Source organism: Octodon degus, unplaced genomic scaffold (assembly GCF_000260255.1).
Source record: "Octodon degus isolate 3935 unplaced genomic scaffold, OctDeg1.0 scaffold00044, whole genome shotgun sequence".
Classification (NCBI taxonomy): Eukaryota; Metazoa; Chordata; class Mammalia; order Rodentia; family Octodontidae; genus Octodon; species Octodon degus.
This window is the reverse complement of record NW_004524620.1, coordinates 7,220,624-7,235,728: the sequence shown is the minus strand read 5'-3', so window position 1 is coordinate 7,235,728 and position 15,105 is coordinate 7,220,624. Positions and strand designations below refer to the sequence as shown.

Genomic DNA, 15,105 nt, shown 5'->3' with positions numbered 1-15,105 from the left:
TTAGACCACTGAGCCATCTCTCCAGCCCCTGGGTTTTTAATCATTTCATTGCCTTAGTTGATATCTTTACCTCACCAAAAAATAGTTATCCCCACACCTGATAGGGCGCAGGTGTCACATCCGGAGTTTTTCTGACTCCCAATAATGGTACTGGGTGCTAGCACATCACATTGCAGAGGTCCTGCTTAGCGCTACCACTCACCTGCGAGGTCGGAACCTGGATGCCCCTCATTTTTTGCCACATACTTCTGTGATATAGGCAGATAAAGATTTGTAAAGATTTATGGGAACCTGAAACACATACACACTCCATTTGGAGGAGAGTGAAAGGACTTTATATAAAGCATCTTCCTGGTAAATTCACCTATATCTCATGTCCAGAAAAAATATAAGTTCTTAAATGATACTGAAAATATGTGGGTTTTTTTTTGACATATAGTATACATTTCTATAAAGCTGGATTAAACATCTATGCTGTCTTGCTATTGATTTTCTCAAAATTAGGAAACTATCAGTTTAGCCATTCTGATGCTAATATTGTTAGAATTGTTGATAATAATGTTTAAAGCTTCTATAACGCTTCCATTTCTAAATTCACATACCTTATTTTATGGGGTTCTGACAACTGAGTCATTAGGAAAATTACTCAGATTTAATGACTCAGTGTGTTTTGCTAGTTGGTGAGAAAGATAAGAGAAGTTCTTTCTTTGAGATCTGATTTTCCTTGGCTAGAGGTACCGATCCCATTCTCTCTGTGTCCATTTGCAGCATTCCACTCTAGCTCGTTAGCTTGATGAATGGTCAGTTCTCTGAGGGCTTCCTACATCACTCCTGGCTATTGCATTTGTGTGCTTCCTCCTCTTTTCAGATTCCTTGCCTCATTATTTTTTCCTTTTCTCCCTTGTTTATCTGTTCTTGTCATACATTGAACTGTTCAGTGTTCATTTGTCTTCTTTGGCAGTTAACTTATATCTTGATACTTTTAAGTGTCAGCTTATGACTAAGCTGAATTTGGCAGTTTTCAATTTTCAGGTTCATTTCTTTGAAGAATCCTGGAGGATAATTTTGGGCACTTAGTAGTATAAAATGAATTTTCCAGTGGGGTATGCAGTACCTCACTGCCCAGAGACCCAGTTCTTCCAGAGGCTGATGCAGAATGGTCACCAGTTCAAGGTTCCCTGGGCAAGTTAGGGAGAGTTTGTTTCAGAAACAAAGTAGGGTGGAGGAAGTGATATAAGGACGGACCTAGGATCAATGTCCAGTACTGCCAAAAGAAAAAAGTTTTAGGTAATGAGAAGGATGTCATTAAAGTATATATATTTTGGCAAAGGTACGACAAGGTATAGTTTACTGTTCTTATTTCAGAAATAATTCACTTTGATTTGTATCAAGGAATTACCAATTTAATAAGCCTGCATAATCTGACAGCAGTTCAAAGCAGAAAAATAGAGAAATTGGCATGTATACACAAAATACAGTACAAAATATTACTAGCAAATAGTTTTTTTTAATGTCTGTTCCTTCTAAGAATATATGATAGAAAAAGTAAAAGCAGCTTCGAGAAGTTAGACAATTTACCTAGGATTTCACAGCTAATAAATGATAATGTTTATTCAAGAGAATTTTAGAAAATAACTTGTGAACACTGAAAGAACAAAGAAAATAACAATTTTCTTTGTTGCATTTTTATTAGTAGAGCCCAGAGCTGTGATTTAGCACAAAGAGGCTTGCTTTTAATTTTGTTCAGAATGGGGTTGGGTTTAAATGTTAGCTCTGATACTTACAAGCTTCATGTGTTTAGAGAAAAAACAGTATCTTTATAAGCCTCTGTTTTCTAATCTGATCATGGGAACCTCTAAATACATATGTGTGAAACACATGTGTTCTGCTTAAGAAAAAAATATATGAAAGATTTCATGAACTGTGTCATTTTAAACAGCAAAAATGATACAAGTTTGATGTCTTAAGCATTCATTGGTGGAAACTTTTATTCTTAGGAAGAAGCATTACTAATAGATGCAATATCAACTAATTATTAACTATAATTCTTTACTTTTTGATAGCGAATAATATTTTTAAAAGCACTAAGTAACACATTAATTTGTAGATTATTACCAAGTCTACATTTTAGATATCCCAAGCATGAAGATATATTGGTAAAGTTTTGATTCTCAGAAGGAGTGTTTGATGGTGGATTTATGCCTGAGAAATAAAGTTGCTTTTTTAATCAAAAGAATGCTATGGACAGTTTGTTACATTAGAAATCTAGTCAGGATAGACATACAATCTGATTAAGGTTTTAATCTGTTTCCCTTCCTAATTGTTTCTTTCTTTGTCTTTGTCCCCAAATTCTTTGTAGGGAAATGAGACTGCTTTTTGCTAAAACCATTCAGAAAAACATTGATGTTTTATTGTATATGCTTTTAGCCCTCTCCTAATAATAACTATAGAAATACAGTTGCTAAATAAAAGGTCTGATTAGGTGATATTGAAAACATTAATAATTTCTTTGATCTTCTTTTTCCACGTCTACAGAATCTAGAGTTGGTAAGTAACATATTTGGAAATAATAAAAACTTGCTTTTTTTTTGCATCTTTCAATAATCAAGCCTTGATTATTATAAAACAAAGTTGATTGCTTCTGACATCTGAGTTTGAGGACAGCAGTTCTGTTTGCTGCCCAAAAAGTATTGTGAAGCATATACTGAGAGAATGGGAACAAGATGACACACAGAACGTGCTTGGTATTTTTCTGCATGGACCTAGAGCTCAACCAGGGGAATCTAAGCTCATCACCACAAACAAGGAAGCAAGAAAAGCAGCTGTATTTGCTGCTCTGATACGCTTTTTACCTCCCAGAGGACTTGTGTTCAGAAATTTGAACCTGCCCTTTCTTGAGGAAAGTTTGTAAATTTTCATCTTTATTCCTGTCTGTATGCAACAAAGGGAAATCATAGAAGCCAGAAACTGAGTTTAGAAGGCTGTGATTGATGGGGAAGGATAAAAATATCTAATTATGTGTAGTACTTATGGAGCAGTGATAACTAAGTAGACAATATGATAGATGATATGCTTCGTAATTTTTGTAGAGAAGATTCCAGAATGGGAAATACAATTTGGAATCATAATAGGGAAGTAGTAGAAATAGTCATTTTAAAAGTTAGAGGGAAAGCCCCAGGAAATGACCTTGGAGGAACAGTGTAAACTTGAAGTGGGTGGATTAGGAATGAGCTGAAGCCACATGGTTAGTATTCTAGTCCACTCTTCCATCTCCCAGTTAGTTTTCTCTGTATTCTCTGTGTCTGTTCACTATTCTTCAGGGCTTTCCTCTGAGAAATCACTTGGTTACAACTGACAAAGCCCTGTGTTATTGCGTCCCAGTGTCACCGTTGAGATCTTATCAATGCAGTGAAAACCCTGTCCCTAAGTGGGCACCTGAGGAATGACACACATCTTCTGTCCCCTCCTCCTACAGTTGATAAACTGGCTGCCGCCTGTGTTTCTGGGTTCCACAAGGCTGTTCTGAGGATCCATGCTTTTTATAAGCACCACCCACTCAGGATCCTTAGAGAATTGCTTCAGTTTCAGGCAGACAAAAGGGCAGAAGGCAACAACCTGAAGCTATTTCTCTGGAGAATTTGTTGCCACTTAAGAATTACACCTAAGAATTCTGTGTCTCTGTTAATTCTTCTATATCTTAGGTCCCAAGAAATCCTGGCTGGAGTGAGTGCCTTACAGGCATTTGGCTGCCTCCCTGCGCCTGTTTCTGTCTAAGAAATATGCCTGGCATGCTGCACGTTGGCCCTCAACCCTGAAAATGTAGCAAACACAGTCAGGCTGCCCAGCGACCTAAATTCCTTTGAATTTAATTAGGGAGGGAGAGAACAGAAGAAGCTAAATCTCTCTCAGCGGCACCTAAACCTTTTCCCTGAGTCACTGTGTTTGGTGTGAGTTCACAATTTGGAGAAAGGGGTCCTATCCTTTAGGGATGTATAAAAGAGAAATTATGGTCGGAAAGTATGTAAAAGTGGGTGCCCAGAAAGAAAGTGTCGGAACCCCTAGTTTTAATATATATTTTGGTCTCTTAAAAAGAGGAATGAAGGTGCAGGGGAACAGAAATGAATACAATACACAGGATTATAAACAAGATTGATTTATCAAATACATGTTTTGAAAAGGAAAGTTGAAAAACTTGTTAAAGAGTTGAGTAACAGCAAGTCAGGATTGTCATCTCAGACATCACTGGTTTATGTAATCCACCCTAGCTTCACGCACGTGTCGTTTTCAATGTAACGGTTTTTCCTGTAGCATCTAAGTCATCTCCGTGGCACTATTAGAACTGCCTTTATCGGCAAGCTCTCTGAAACTTTTACTAAAAGTAGAATGCCCAAATGTCACAGTCAAAGGAGGCATGGCACTTCTTCAGGAAGGACACAAATGGGGATTGGCTTGTTCAGGACAAGGGATATGATGGTAATGGGTGTGTTTGAATGGAACACACATACATAGTACCTCTGGTAAAGCGGAGTTCTTGACAGTGGTTGTCAGTGCATTTGTCAGAGCCACTTAGCATGCTTTATTTTCATTAGCTGTGTTGACTGTGTTGACTGTCCCAAGGAACACCTGGATGTCCATTGTTTCTTTCTTGATTTACTAACTTGGTTTTGCTCTTTCAAAACTCAATTTTGCATGTGCCTATCCTGGTTTCTTTATTCTTCTGTCTTCACTCTACCTCCACCAGTGATTGGCTTTTCTCTTAATATTTGTCAAGTTTGCAAGAAAGACTTGAGCCAATTTCTACTTTTTGAGTCAGCAGACAAATTGGCTTCCTTTGAGTGAGAAGCACAACCCTGCTTCTTTGGTTATGGTTGGATGAAAAGGCATAGCATAGCATGTAATATCATTATTCTTGGAGTAGGGGAATGGGTGGATTTAAATTTGAATTGGTCAGCTTGGTCTGCCTTAACAAAAATCATAGGCACATCATTGTAGGCTCAGTGACTTAAAAAATAGAAATTTATTCTTTCATATTTCCAGAGGATGGGGAGTTCCAAGTCATTTTCTGGCCTGATCTGTCTTCTGATGAGGCTTTTTTCCTGGCTTGTTGATGGCTTCCTCTTTGTGTTCTCATCACCTTTTCTCAGTGCCTGTGCAGAGATATCTCTCTTCTTCCTCTCAAGCAATCAGTTCTCTGAGACTAGAATTCATCTTTTGAATTTCTTTAACTTCAAGAGTTTCCAAATACCCTGCTTCCAAAATGAGTTCATTGAGGTTAGATTTGCAGCTTGTGAATTTTGGGGAAATACAATTCAGTCCATAGTAGGTATAACTCTTCATGAGGCATGCACACTCTTAATGAGGATAGAGCTTCATTTCTAGAATGGTCACAGCACTATTGCTTTTTAGTCTGTGTTGGTGACGGGTAATACTGTCTAATCATAATTCGAATCTGACATCTTAGAACCAACCGAGGATCATCTTCACTAATACATTATCAGGTTGTGTTGCTATAGTGCCTACTTGTTGTTCTTCTTTCCCATTTTCATTTATTTTTCACATCCAGCTCTTTTTTTCAAAATGCCTCTTGTATGGCCTGCTTACTTCCCAGTTTTCTTCTTTGTGTGGCCTCCACACCATTACCATATTTATAAAGCATAGTTTTAGTGTGTCATACACTTTGCCAGAATACACTTCAAGTTGAATCGCAACACTTTAAAAATGGTTGTAGCTCCCTCAGTCATTTGGCTTTTAAACACTTCCAGTCCCTTCACTTTGTCCTGTCCTTCTCCTCTAGCTTCCAGGTAGGTACAGGAGACTTCATAGTACTGAGAAAGTAATGTATACTCTGGCCTTTATAGGAGGACCTTTTACTTGTGGTGCTCTGCAGGGGTCCAGGACTTCAGGAAGCTTTCCTTAACTCATCTTGGGTTGAGGGTTCCTATTTTGGTTTCTGTATTTTAATTGTTTATTTCTTTTTCTTCCATTCACTTACATTGAGTTTCCAGGCTGAAACTCATTTATCTAGTTTGGCCACTAGTCATGTATATGCTTTGTGTACTTGTTGAATCAGAAAATATTAGAATTTGAGTTCTCTTCTAACCCTGTCAGTATTTTCACTTTGTGAAACAAAGTGGACAAGTATTTTATGGTTTTATAAAGGTAGGGAAATAATACAATTTAAAAAGCCAACCACTATTTGAATTATGTTATATAAATCTGATATTTTTGATACTTAATTTTCTTTAATTTTGGAGAAGAGAATAGATTGATAAATTCTGTCAGTCTTGCAGAAATTTAAGAAGATTTAAAAAAGTGAACTTGAAAATAAAAATTGTTTTCAGGACCAACTTTTTATCAAAACCTATAAAAGTAAGGAGAGAAATTCAAAAGAACAGATGTTAAAAAAAGACTGAATGTTTTCTGCTGGATTTCTACATGATGGATACTGAGACTTAGTTTTACTTTTGAAGGAATGGATGAGTAATGTTATATAAAAGTTTGAATTATGACTGAAAGTGTAAATGTGTTATCATAAGCAATTGAATTTTGGCAATTTACTACCTACAAATATTCTATCCTAAGCAACTGAATTTAGGTAAACTTCCTGCAAATCACTGTAGTCTCACTTTCTGTGCTAATTTCAGGTGGTTCTGAGGCAGTGATAAATAAGATAAATGCTAAATTTAAATTTATAACAGATGGTGAACAACTTTGACAAGCCACAACCATTGTAACAACCTCTTTTTTGTATTGCTTTTTCCATCAGAATTTTTTAGGGTAACTAGAAAGTTATTTGTGCTTTCAGGCGTTTTTTCTACATATTTGTGGTACAAACATTTTCATTTATTAGGTGCTGTGAAATCTGCATTGTGCCAAATAATTTGTGTTTGAAGCACTGATTTTGTTGTACTTAAAAGGTGTGCCTACCTGTAGTACAGCTTGGTAGAAAGTGACTTTCCTGTTTCCTAGTAAAACCAAATATTGTTTGCTTTTTATCTCCTGGACTAGAGTTATCAACTAGTTATTAGGGAATTCTGTGGTCAAGGGAAAAATCTTTAGAGGATTATTAAGGATTTGGCAATTCTGTCATAATGAAGGAAGGATACACAGTTTTTAAATTAAAACGATTTTCTTATATTTAACTTTTCTAGCTGAGTACATACATAATAAGACTGCCAGATAAAATAACAAATAATGTCACATTAAACTTGAACTTTGGGTAAATAACAAATTAGATTTTAATATAATTCAAATATTCTTAGGAAATACATTAAACTTTTTAAATTTATCTGATAAGTATTATTATTATTATTATTATTATTATTATTGGAGATAGGGGTTTACTATGCAGTTCTGTCTGGCTTTGAACTCACTGCGATCCTTCTGCCTCAGCTTCCTGAAGAGCAGAATTATAGGAGTGCGCCACCACACCCAATTTGAAAATCAAATTTAGAAGTATTTTTATGTATTAAATCTGTTAGCCTATCTTACAACACATTGTAAGAGTGCAGTGAAAGGTCAGTGCCAGCAACCTCTGGCTTTGCTATGTCCCATTCCTGTTAGTTTTTGGATAACTTGCAGAAGTAGCTTGTGCATATGTGCCTCTTATGCTTGGTAAACAGATGTGTATTTTTTTTTTTTTTTACTTCCACACATACGTCTTATGCTTTACAAACATGTACATGCTCATTTTTACTTGCACAAGCATTTTCTTGTATAAACAAGAAGTGATAACTTAATTGTCTTGTGTCTTATTTTTCGAATTTGACATTATATTTCAAATATGTGGTTTTTTTTAAAACAAGGCTATTTCAAAAATATGAGGTAGTGCAAAAAGTGTGCCCTTTGAAATTAGGCAAATTCGAAGTTCTCCTACTTTCTACTTGGTGGCCTTGAGTAGGACTTCATACCTTCCTCTATTGTCCTAAACATTGGGCCCCACGAATTTAGTCCCTTGTAGGGTACCAGCTTCTGTGTTTTCTGGTGGTGGGTATGAAGCAAGCCCAGGGATTGGTCTGTGCTTAGGCCATACTGTGCCTCTGAGTTGCATTACATCCTGGGAGCCATGTTTTCAAATGTACTTTGAATATTATTATGGAGAGGTATTTTCTTGATTAAAAAATTTGCATTTTAGAAATGATTGGGGCTGGGGAGATGGCTCAGTGGAATAAGCGCTTCCCTAGCAAGCGCAAAGGCCTGAGTTCAATCTCCAGTTACACACACACACACACACACACACGATTTGTTTAGGCATATATGACCATTACTTATGTTTATTTGGGAGACCTACCAATAATCTCTAAAATACATGGAAAAGAATGATTTGTTTAAGCTCTTACCTTTTTTGGTCATTACTACTATGATAAATTTCCTTGGGAACCTCCAAAAGTCTTCTGTTTTTTTGTTTTTGAGTTTACAGACATGAGAACACATGAGAGAAATAGTGAAACTGTACTTTTTAAAAAATGACTAAAGTGCAACAATGGTAATGCTTGTATTTAAGAGCTAGCGCTACTGACTTGCAGCTTAATTGGTTTTTTAAACCTGTACAAGGATTGTTTTTCTTTGGAAGGGGCTATATTCTGTTTCTTCATAACTGACTTACAGTGAACTTTAGACAGCAGTGTTTTTCTCAGTTGGCAGCCACCTGCTTTACTGTTTTGCTGTCTTCATACACTGGTGAACCTTTAAATTCGTCAGCTCCCTCTCCTCATGTTCTGAGTACTGCCTGTCTTTCTGAACTAATACTTTATAGGGGAAAATGGATGAAACTAAATTTTATTGTACCTGTCAAGCCTAATCCATGTAATCTTTTTCTTTAAATATTTTATAAATGTTATTCATTTGTAAATAGATTCAGGTTTAGCACAGATAGGTAACTTAACAAGGTCTTATATTTAGTTGATGGTTGGGTTGTCAGCTTGTCTTGCCTATGTGTGGCCATTGTGTTCATGCATCCCACTGGCTATTGAATTAGACAGCTACACAGGAGTAGACCTGGATGGTCTTGTCTTAGGGAATACTTACTTTCAGTTTTTATTACCTGAAGGCAATTATTAATGAAGGTACCTAGTGGTATACTAGTTAAGTTAATTTAACTTAATTATTTTTGTGGTTCTGGGGCTGAACCCCGGGCCTTCACACTGAGCTACGTCTTTAGCCTTTTTTTTTGAGACAGTTGCCTGGACTGTGATCCTTATGCCGCAGCCTCCCAGAGTGCTGGGATTATGCACATGTGCCACCACTGTGCTGTGTTATGGAGTATTACATAATGCTTAATAAGAATTAATATAACCCTTAAATAAGAATTTTAAAATATTGCTAGTTTATTTTTAAGATGTGCCTGTATTCTGCCTCATGACGACTATCTATATAGACTAAGCATTAATCTTGGATATATATTTTATAGCTATGAGGTATTCTGTGAGCTGTAATTGGCATAATTTATCTCATTTATGACAAGATTCCAGATGCATATTTTCTAGGAAAATGAAGTTGGAATGATTGGTCTATTGCTCGGGGCCACATCGCTATGTAGTGTGTGAGAAATCAGAGCCAGTACTCTCTTTTCTTGAAATCAAGGCATTTTTAAAATCATGTTCCAGCATTTGAGCCATTTGACTGGATTGAGTTGATGTTTATAGTAGCGCATTCTAAATTGAGGCAAGGAAATTCAGTTAGTAGTGTTCTTTTATTACAGAGAGCAGATTGTAGGCATTGATGTTCTGTACAGCTCTTCATCCACATCATCCACTTCTTTTCTCAACATGTGTATTCTAGGGTTTAGGCAACCTGTTTTTTTTCTCACAAAAATTACTTGTCTCATTTAGATGAGGAATGAGATCATGTGGTGATAGATTCCTTTTCTTCACTGGAAAAAGGATCAGCTGACTTCCCAACTGAGGATTTTCTCGGAGCCAAATGTAGAGGTAGCTGTGGAGACAACTACAGAATCTGGCCAGCACAGATCGAAGATGGTCAAAGATGTGCACACTGGCAATGAAGATTTGTGTGCAGTACACATCTGTGTGCAGTGCAAACCTACATGAAAAGTCTAGTTAGGCGCTGGTAGAGAAAGATGGGATCTGTGTCGGCTGAAGAAATGGAGAAGTTTCTCTTTTTTGAATGGAAAGATTATAATCCATGGGAGAGTATGTTAAAACCTTTGAAGCATAGCACTACACTTTCATTTATCCCATTTTTAATCCATGATTTAATGTGTTGTCATCCAGTGGTCAGTTTCTAATGAGTATGTGTATATTGTTTCCCCAGTTAAGGCTGTGAACATTAAGGACAAGAGTGTAGCTGCTTTTTAACATTTTTTGCTCCATTTCTTATGTATACTCAAGTGAGTTCCTTACTCTGTGGTTAATGATCTGTACATTAATCTGAGATCAGACTGTTCTATGCTGAGATTAACTTAAGGAAGTATTTTGAAAACATCTGTCATCTTATTTAAAATAGAATTTATGCCTTTGTTATGAAACTTATTGGGAGCACATACCATTTTTTGAATAAATTATAAAATGTCAACTTTTTGCCTATAAAGAGAACAATGTTAAGTTAAACAAGTAAGATTTTAATGCTTAAAGAAATTATAATGGTATCAGGTATTTTGTAGGGTAGTTTTAGAATATAGTTATAAAGTTTTGATAACACATGAACATTCCATTTTATTTCTTTTCTTTATAGGTTTCCATTTTAGTTGCTGTCTTGAATTATTATAGAAGGAAACACTGAACTTTGAAAAAATGTTGGAAACCATAGGTAAGACACACTTCTTTCTGTCTTTGTAAGAATTGACACTACTTTCATTGGGATATCCGAATAAAATATATTCTGCACAGCAGGCTTCTGCTTATAATAACTTAGATTTAAAGTTCTGTGATCATAAGAATTGTACTATAATAATGTATTTCTGTACTTGGGGGAAAATTTTCCTATTATAAAAAACCCCATATCCTATGTAAACAAAATAAACAGAAGATGTGCTTCATTTATGGGTCTTAATCAACTTTAATGTATATCCAATTCTGATTTTTGAACCCAGTTCTAATTAATATAATATGTGGTTCTGGATGGCACCAGGGGTTTTAATAATATTTTTGATGCTGAAAGAAGATCATCCTTTTTTCTTATACTTGTGGCAGTTGAAACGCTGCGGAGCTCTTGCTATTAATTAATATAAGAGATCAGCGATAAGCACTTAGGCTGAAAACCACATGTAAGACATTTGAACTTCTACAGAAATTGAGGTTGAAATATCCAAATATCTCAAGCTCATGTATTAATTGTGTTTATTTCCACTGTTTAGTTTTAGAGAAATTAGCTTAAAAACCATTTACAGGTATGTGAGGTGTGACACAGACCTGCGTTCACCTGGCAGCCTAATTCCTTATCCCAGGTAGCTTTTTGTCGACGTAGATTGGAATGTGTCTGTGATTTCACTTTGGCATTTTAGTGATTATGTTTGATTCCTTGGCAGGTTATGGAAAGCAAAAGAATAGTTGGTAGGAAAGGGAAAAGGAGGATTGTTTCCTCTGATTGTATGACTTTTGTGCCTGGTTATTCTATATTGGTCACGAAAACACATATGAGTACATCTCCTGTATCACTGTATACTGAAGTCAGATATCATAAAGACTACTGGCCTACACAGGGAAGTTCCTCATAGGAACAGAAAGAGGAAATACAGAATAACTTCAACCATTTCTTTTTTTCTATTCTATTAGTTATTACTGAGCTTATATAATAATATCTTCTAAGAATTGCCATTAAAATTAGTAATTGATTTATATTCTAAGATTTCATGGCGAATGTAATCCAGAATAAAATTCTCATGTGTATCTTTATCATTACATGCTTTAAGATTTTTACATTAGCAAATATTATTTAATGTGTGTGTATGAATTTATGATAAATTCATGTTTCAATTGCCCCATTTTTCCATAATTTCAGATTTGGAGCTATGAAAAGTTATCTGTTGTAATGACTGCAGTAAACATGCACATAAGGCATTAGGACAATTAGGCCATGATCAAAATATTTGTCTTTATAGTTTAGTGTCTATTATATAAGATGCTTAATCCTTTTTGAATTCGGCTGGTTTGAAACATAAATACGTTATTTAATTTGGGGGCATGCTATAGTTTGTGTCTGGATGTCTTCTCAAAGCCTCATGCAGCCGTAGGGGTATGCTCTTTGGAGGAAGGCTGAATCTAGAGGTTGTGATTGATTCATTGTCTGGGACTAGGATCACTGGTGTGAATGCTGCACCCACCCTGTGATGAATAGCATACGTATAATATAAAGGACAGAAAGAGTCTTGTGCTCCTCCTTTTTTGCTCTTGTTTCTTCTGCTGTCTTCTACTACCATGAATTGTTATCCCTGCCACACTACCCTGCCTTGGAGCCAGGTGAAATGGAGTGAAGTCTCCAAAAACTGTGCACTAAGCCTTTTTTTCCCCCATTAATTTTGGGCAAAGACTTTTTGTCTCAGCAAAGAGAGAAAAATAACTAAGACATAATTTCTTACCAGAAGTGAGGTCCTTGCTGTGAGTGTTCTTGACTATTTGGTTGAAGAGCCTTTGGGACTGGCCTATGGGAAGAGTTTGGAAAGGATTGGTGCTGTCACCTGGAAGAGTAGCACTTGAATGCCTTAGACTGTTCTCTCTGGTCAGAGCACAGAAGATCAGAAGGTTGATAGAAATCCTGCCATTAAAGTCCAGGTTTGGGGTGTTTCTGTTGGAAAAAAGCACGGCATTGATTGTTGGACTCCAGATAATGTGTGTTGTGGCTCAGCAAAATGTTTGTCTGCTTTATGTTCATGTCCAGAGACTACTTGAGACCAGGATTAAGGGTGGTGGACTAATTAAACTGGCAGAAAAAATTTCAAGGTGGTTGAATATTGAGGCGGTGGTGTGGCTATTGTTGAATGCTTTTAGCCAGGTGTGTGTTGAGAATCAAGAGCAAAGAGCTCACTAGAATGATTTAAAACGCTGTGAATTTGCTGAGAAAGCAAGCTCCAATGAGACTGTGAACTGCAAAGATAGAACAGGAGATCTTGATTGCTGAGAAGGAACAGGAGACTACCTAAGACATCCAGAAGACATCACAAGACGCAACAAGTATGCACCCTTTAAAGACTCAGAACTGCAGAAATGACTTTGAGAAGAAACCTGTAGCATACCATGTTCCAGAATTGTGGCAACATATCCAATTTGTTCCTCCCAGTTGGATTCAGAGTGCTCAGCAACCAGGCAATCAATTATGACAACCAAGAGGGAGAAAAGTCTGGCTACCACTCTTGCTGGCAGGAGATCATGACATCATCCACATGCTGCCTTTAAGTCACATGTAGAACGCAAGAGTTGTGAGGTTAAGAAGGCTTCCACCCTGATTTCAGAAGGCCTAGGAAACCAGGCAGTGTGCCCCTTGAGAGGGAAGTATGTGAAGCTGTGAGGGTGAAGCCAGTGGTGCAGTGGGGAACTCAGAAGTTTGAAAAAACTAGAAATACGTATTATCTGAGGAAATCTGTAAGAGGGGAACAGAACAGGCCTAAGAGAGAAAGCCTTGGGAGCTGCAGCTACCAGAAGTGCCATAGGGTGGAGTCACTCGAACCCTTTGGAGCCCTCAACTTGCCACAGATTGTTTTGGATGTTCCACGTGGAACTATAGGACTTAATATTTGTCTTTTTCAATTTTGGACTTGTGTTGGTCCCGTTCTTTAGTGTCCCTGTGTTTGTAATTTTTGAAACAGAAATATCTGTCATGTACCATTGAGTACATGGAAGTGTTTAACTTGTTTTCATTTGTACATGGACACAGCTTAGAGTTTGCCTTAAATCTCTGAGACTTGGGAATTGTACTTTTCAGCAATGCTGAAACTGTTAGAACTTTGTCAACTCTTGGAGATAGACTAAAGGTCTTTTCCATAAAGGAATGTGCATGAGTCTGGGGGACCAGAGGCAGAATGTTATGGTTTGTGTCTACATGTCCCCCATAGCCCCATGCACTCATAGTATGCTTTTTGGAGGTGGCTGAATCTTGTGTTTTTTGATTGATTCATTGTCTAGGGCTGGGATTATAGGTGGGAATGCTACACCCACCCTTGGGTGAGTAACGTACATATAATATAAAGGACAGAAAGAGTCTTATCTTGTGCTCCTCTCTTTTTGCTCTTGTTCCTTTTGCTGTCTTCTGCTACCATGAACTGTTACCCCTTTGGCATATGACCTTGCCTTTCAAAATCAAGTGATGTATTATTCTTATATATGTCTGTACAAATTCTCAATTATAGAGTGTTTGGCTTCTTAATATATAAAGTTCTTATATTTTAGATATTGTGATTCAGCATTTCCATGATCACAAAACATTTGGTTTTACATAATTTATATCAAAGAGTTGAAACAGCTGTCATTGGAGTTAAACTATATAACCTAAATCAATTTTGTGACTTTATAAGCATTTGATATATTCCCTTCTTAAAAAGATATGAAAATTTTATTTGTACATAAATGAGCCAATTAGATTGAAGTATATGTATACATACTATTTCTCTTAGTTCATTTTCTCATTGCTGAGAGAAAGTTGGAGGAGATTGGGTTTGGCTAACAGGTTGCAGAGGTTTCAGCTGTAGTTGTTAAGCAGAGTGCTTGGCAGAGGCATACTGCAGGAGCTCATGGCAGGCAGGAGATAGCAAGGCAGCCAGGTGACGCATCCAGGAGCCAACCCCAAGCAGGGAGCAGCCAGCCTCTCTCTGTCCCCCTTGCATTATGGCCAGGTTTCTTGTTTTGGGGGCAGATAGCACTCACACCTTTAATCCTAGCACCCTAATTGATCATTGCATACTGAATCAGTCACACACTATATAGATCCAGCCATCTCTGAAAAATCCCCACCTGCGACTTCAGGAGGCTTTAGAGGGCTATCTAGGTACACTCCAACACTATTCAATATTGAGGTAAGATATTTAAAGTATCACAGTGTACTCAGCCATCTACTTCTGGTACTGTTGTATTCCATGAAGATTTTTTGTACTTCTATTCAATTTTGTACTCCGATATAAAGAGACAATTTTGTGTACTCAAAAGGAACAATTTTAGG

The 15,105-nt window shown here is 36.8% G+C and overlaps 1 protein-coding gene across 4 annotated transcripts in view; it reads left to right on the top strand.

Moving 5' to 3' along the window:
- Mpdz (multiple PDZ domain crumbs cell polarity complex component) overlaps positions 1–15,105 on the top strand; it is a 178,128-nt gene that overhangs the window by 9,916 nt on the left and 153,107 nt on the right. For all 4 annotated transcript variants that reach the window (XM_023715824.1, XM_023715825.1, XM_023715823.1 and 1 more), the window contains exon 2: positions 10,693–10,767. In XM_023715824.1, coding sequence (XP_023571592.1) covers positions 10,752–10,767 — 16 coding nt within the window. In that variant the 5' untranslated portion in view covers positions 10,693–10,751. The remainder of the gene's footprint in view (positions 1–10,692; positions 10,768–15,105) is intronic.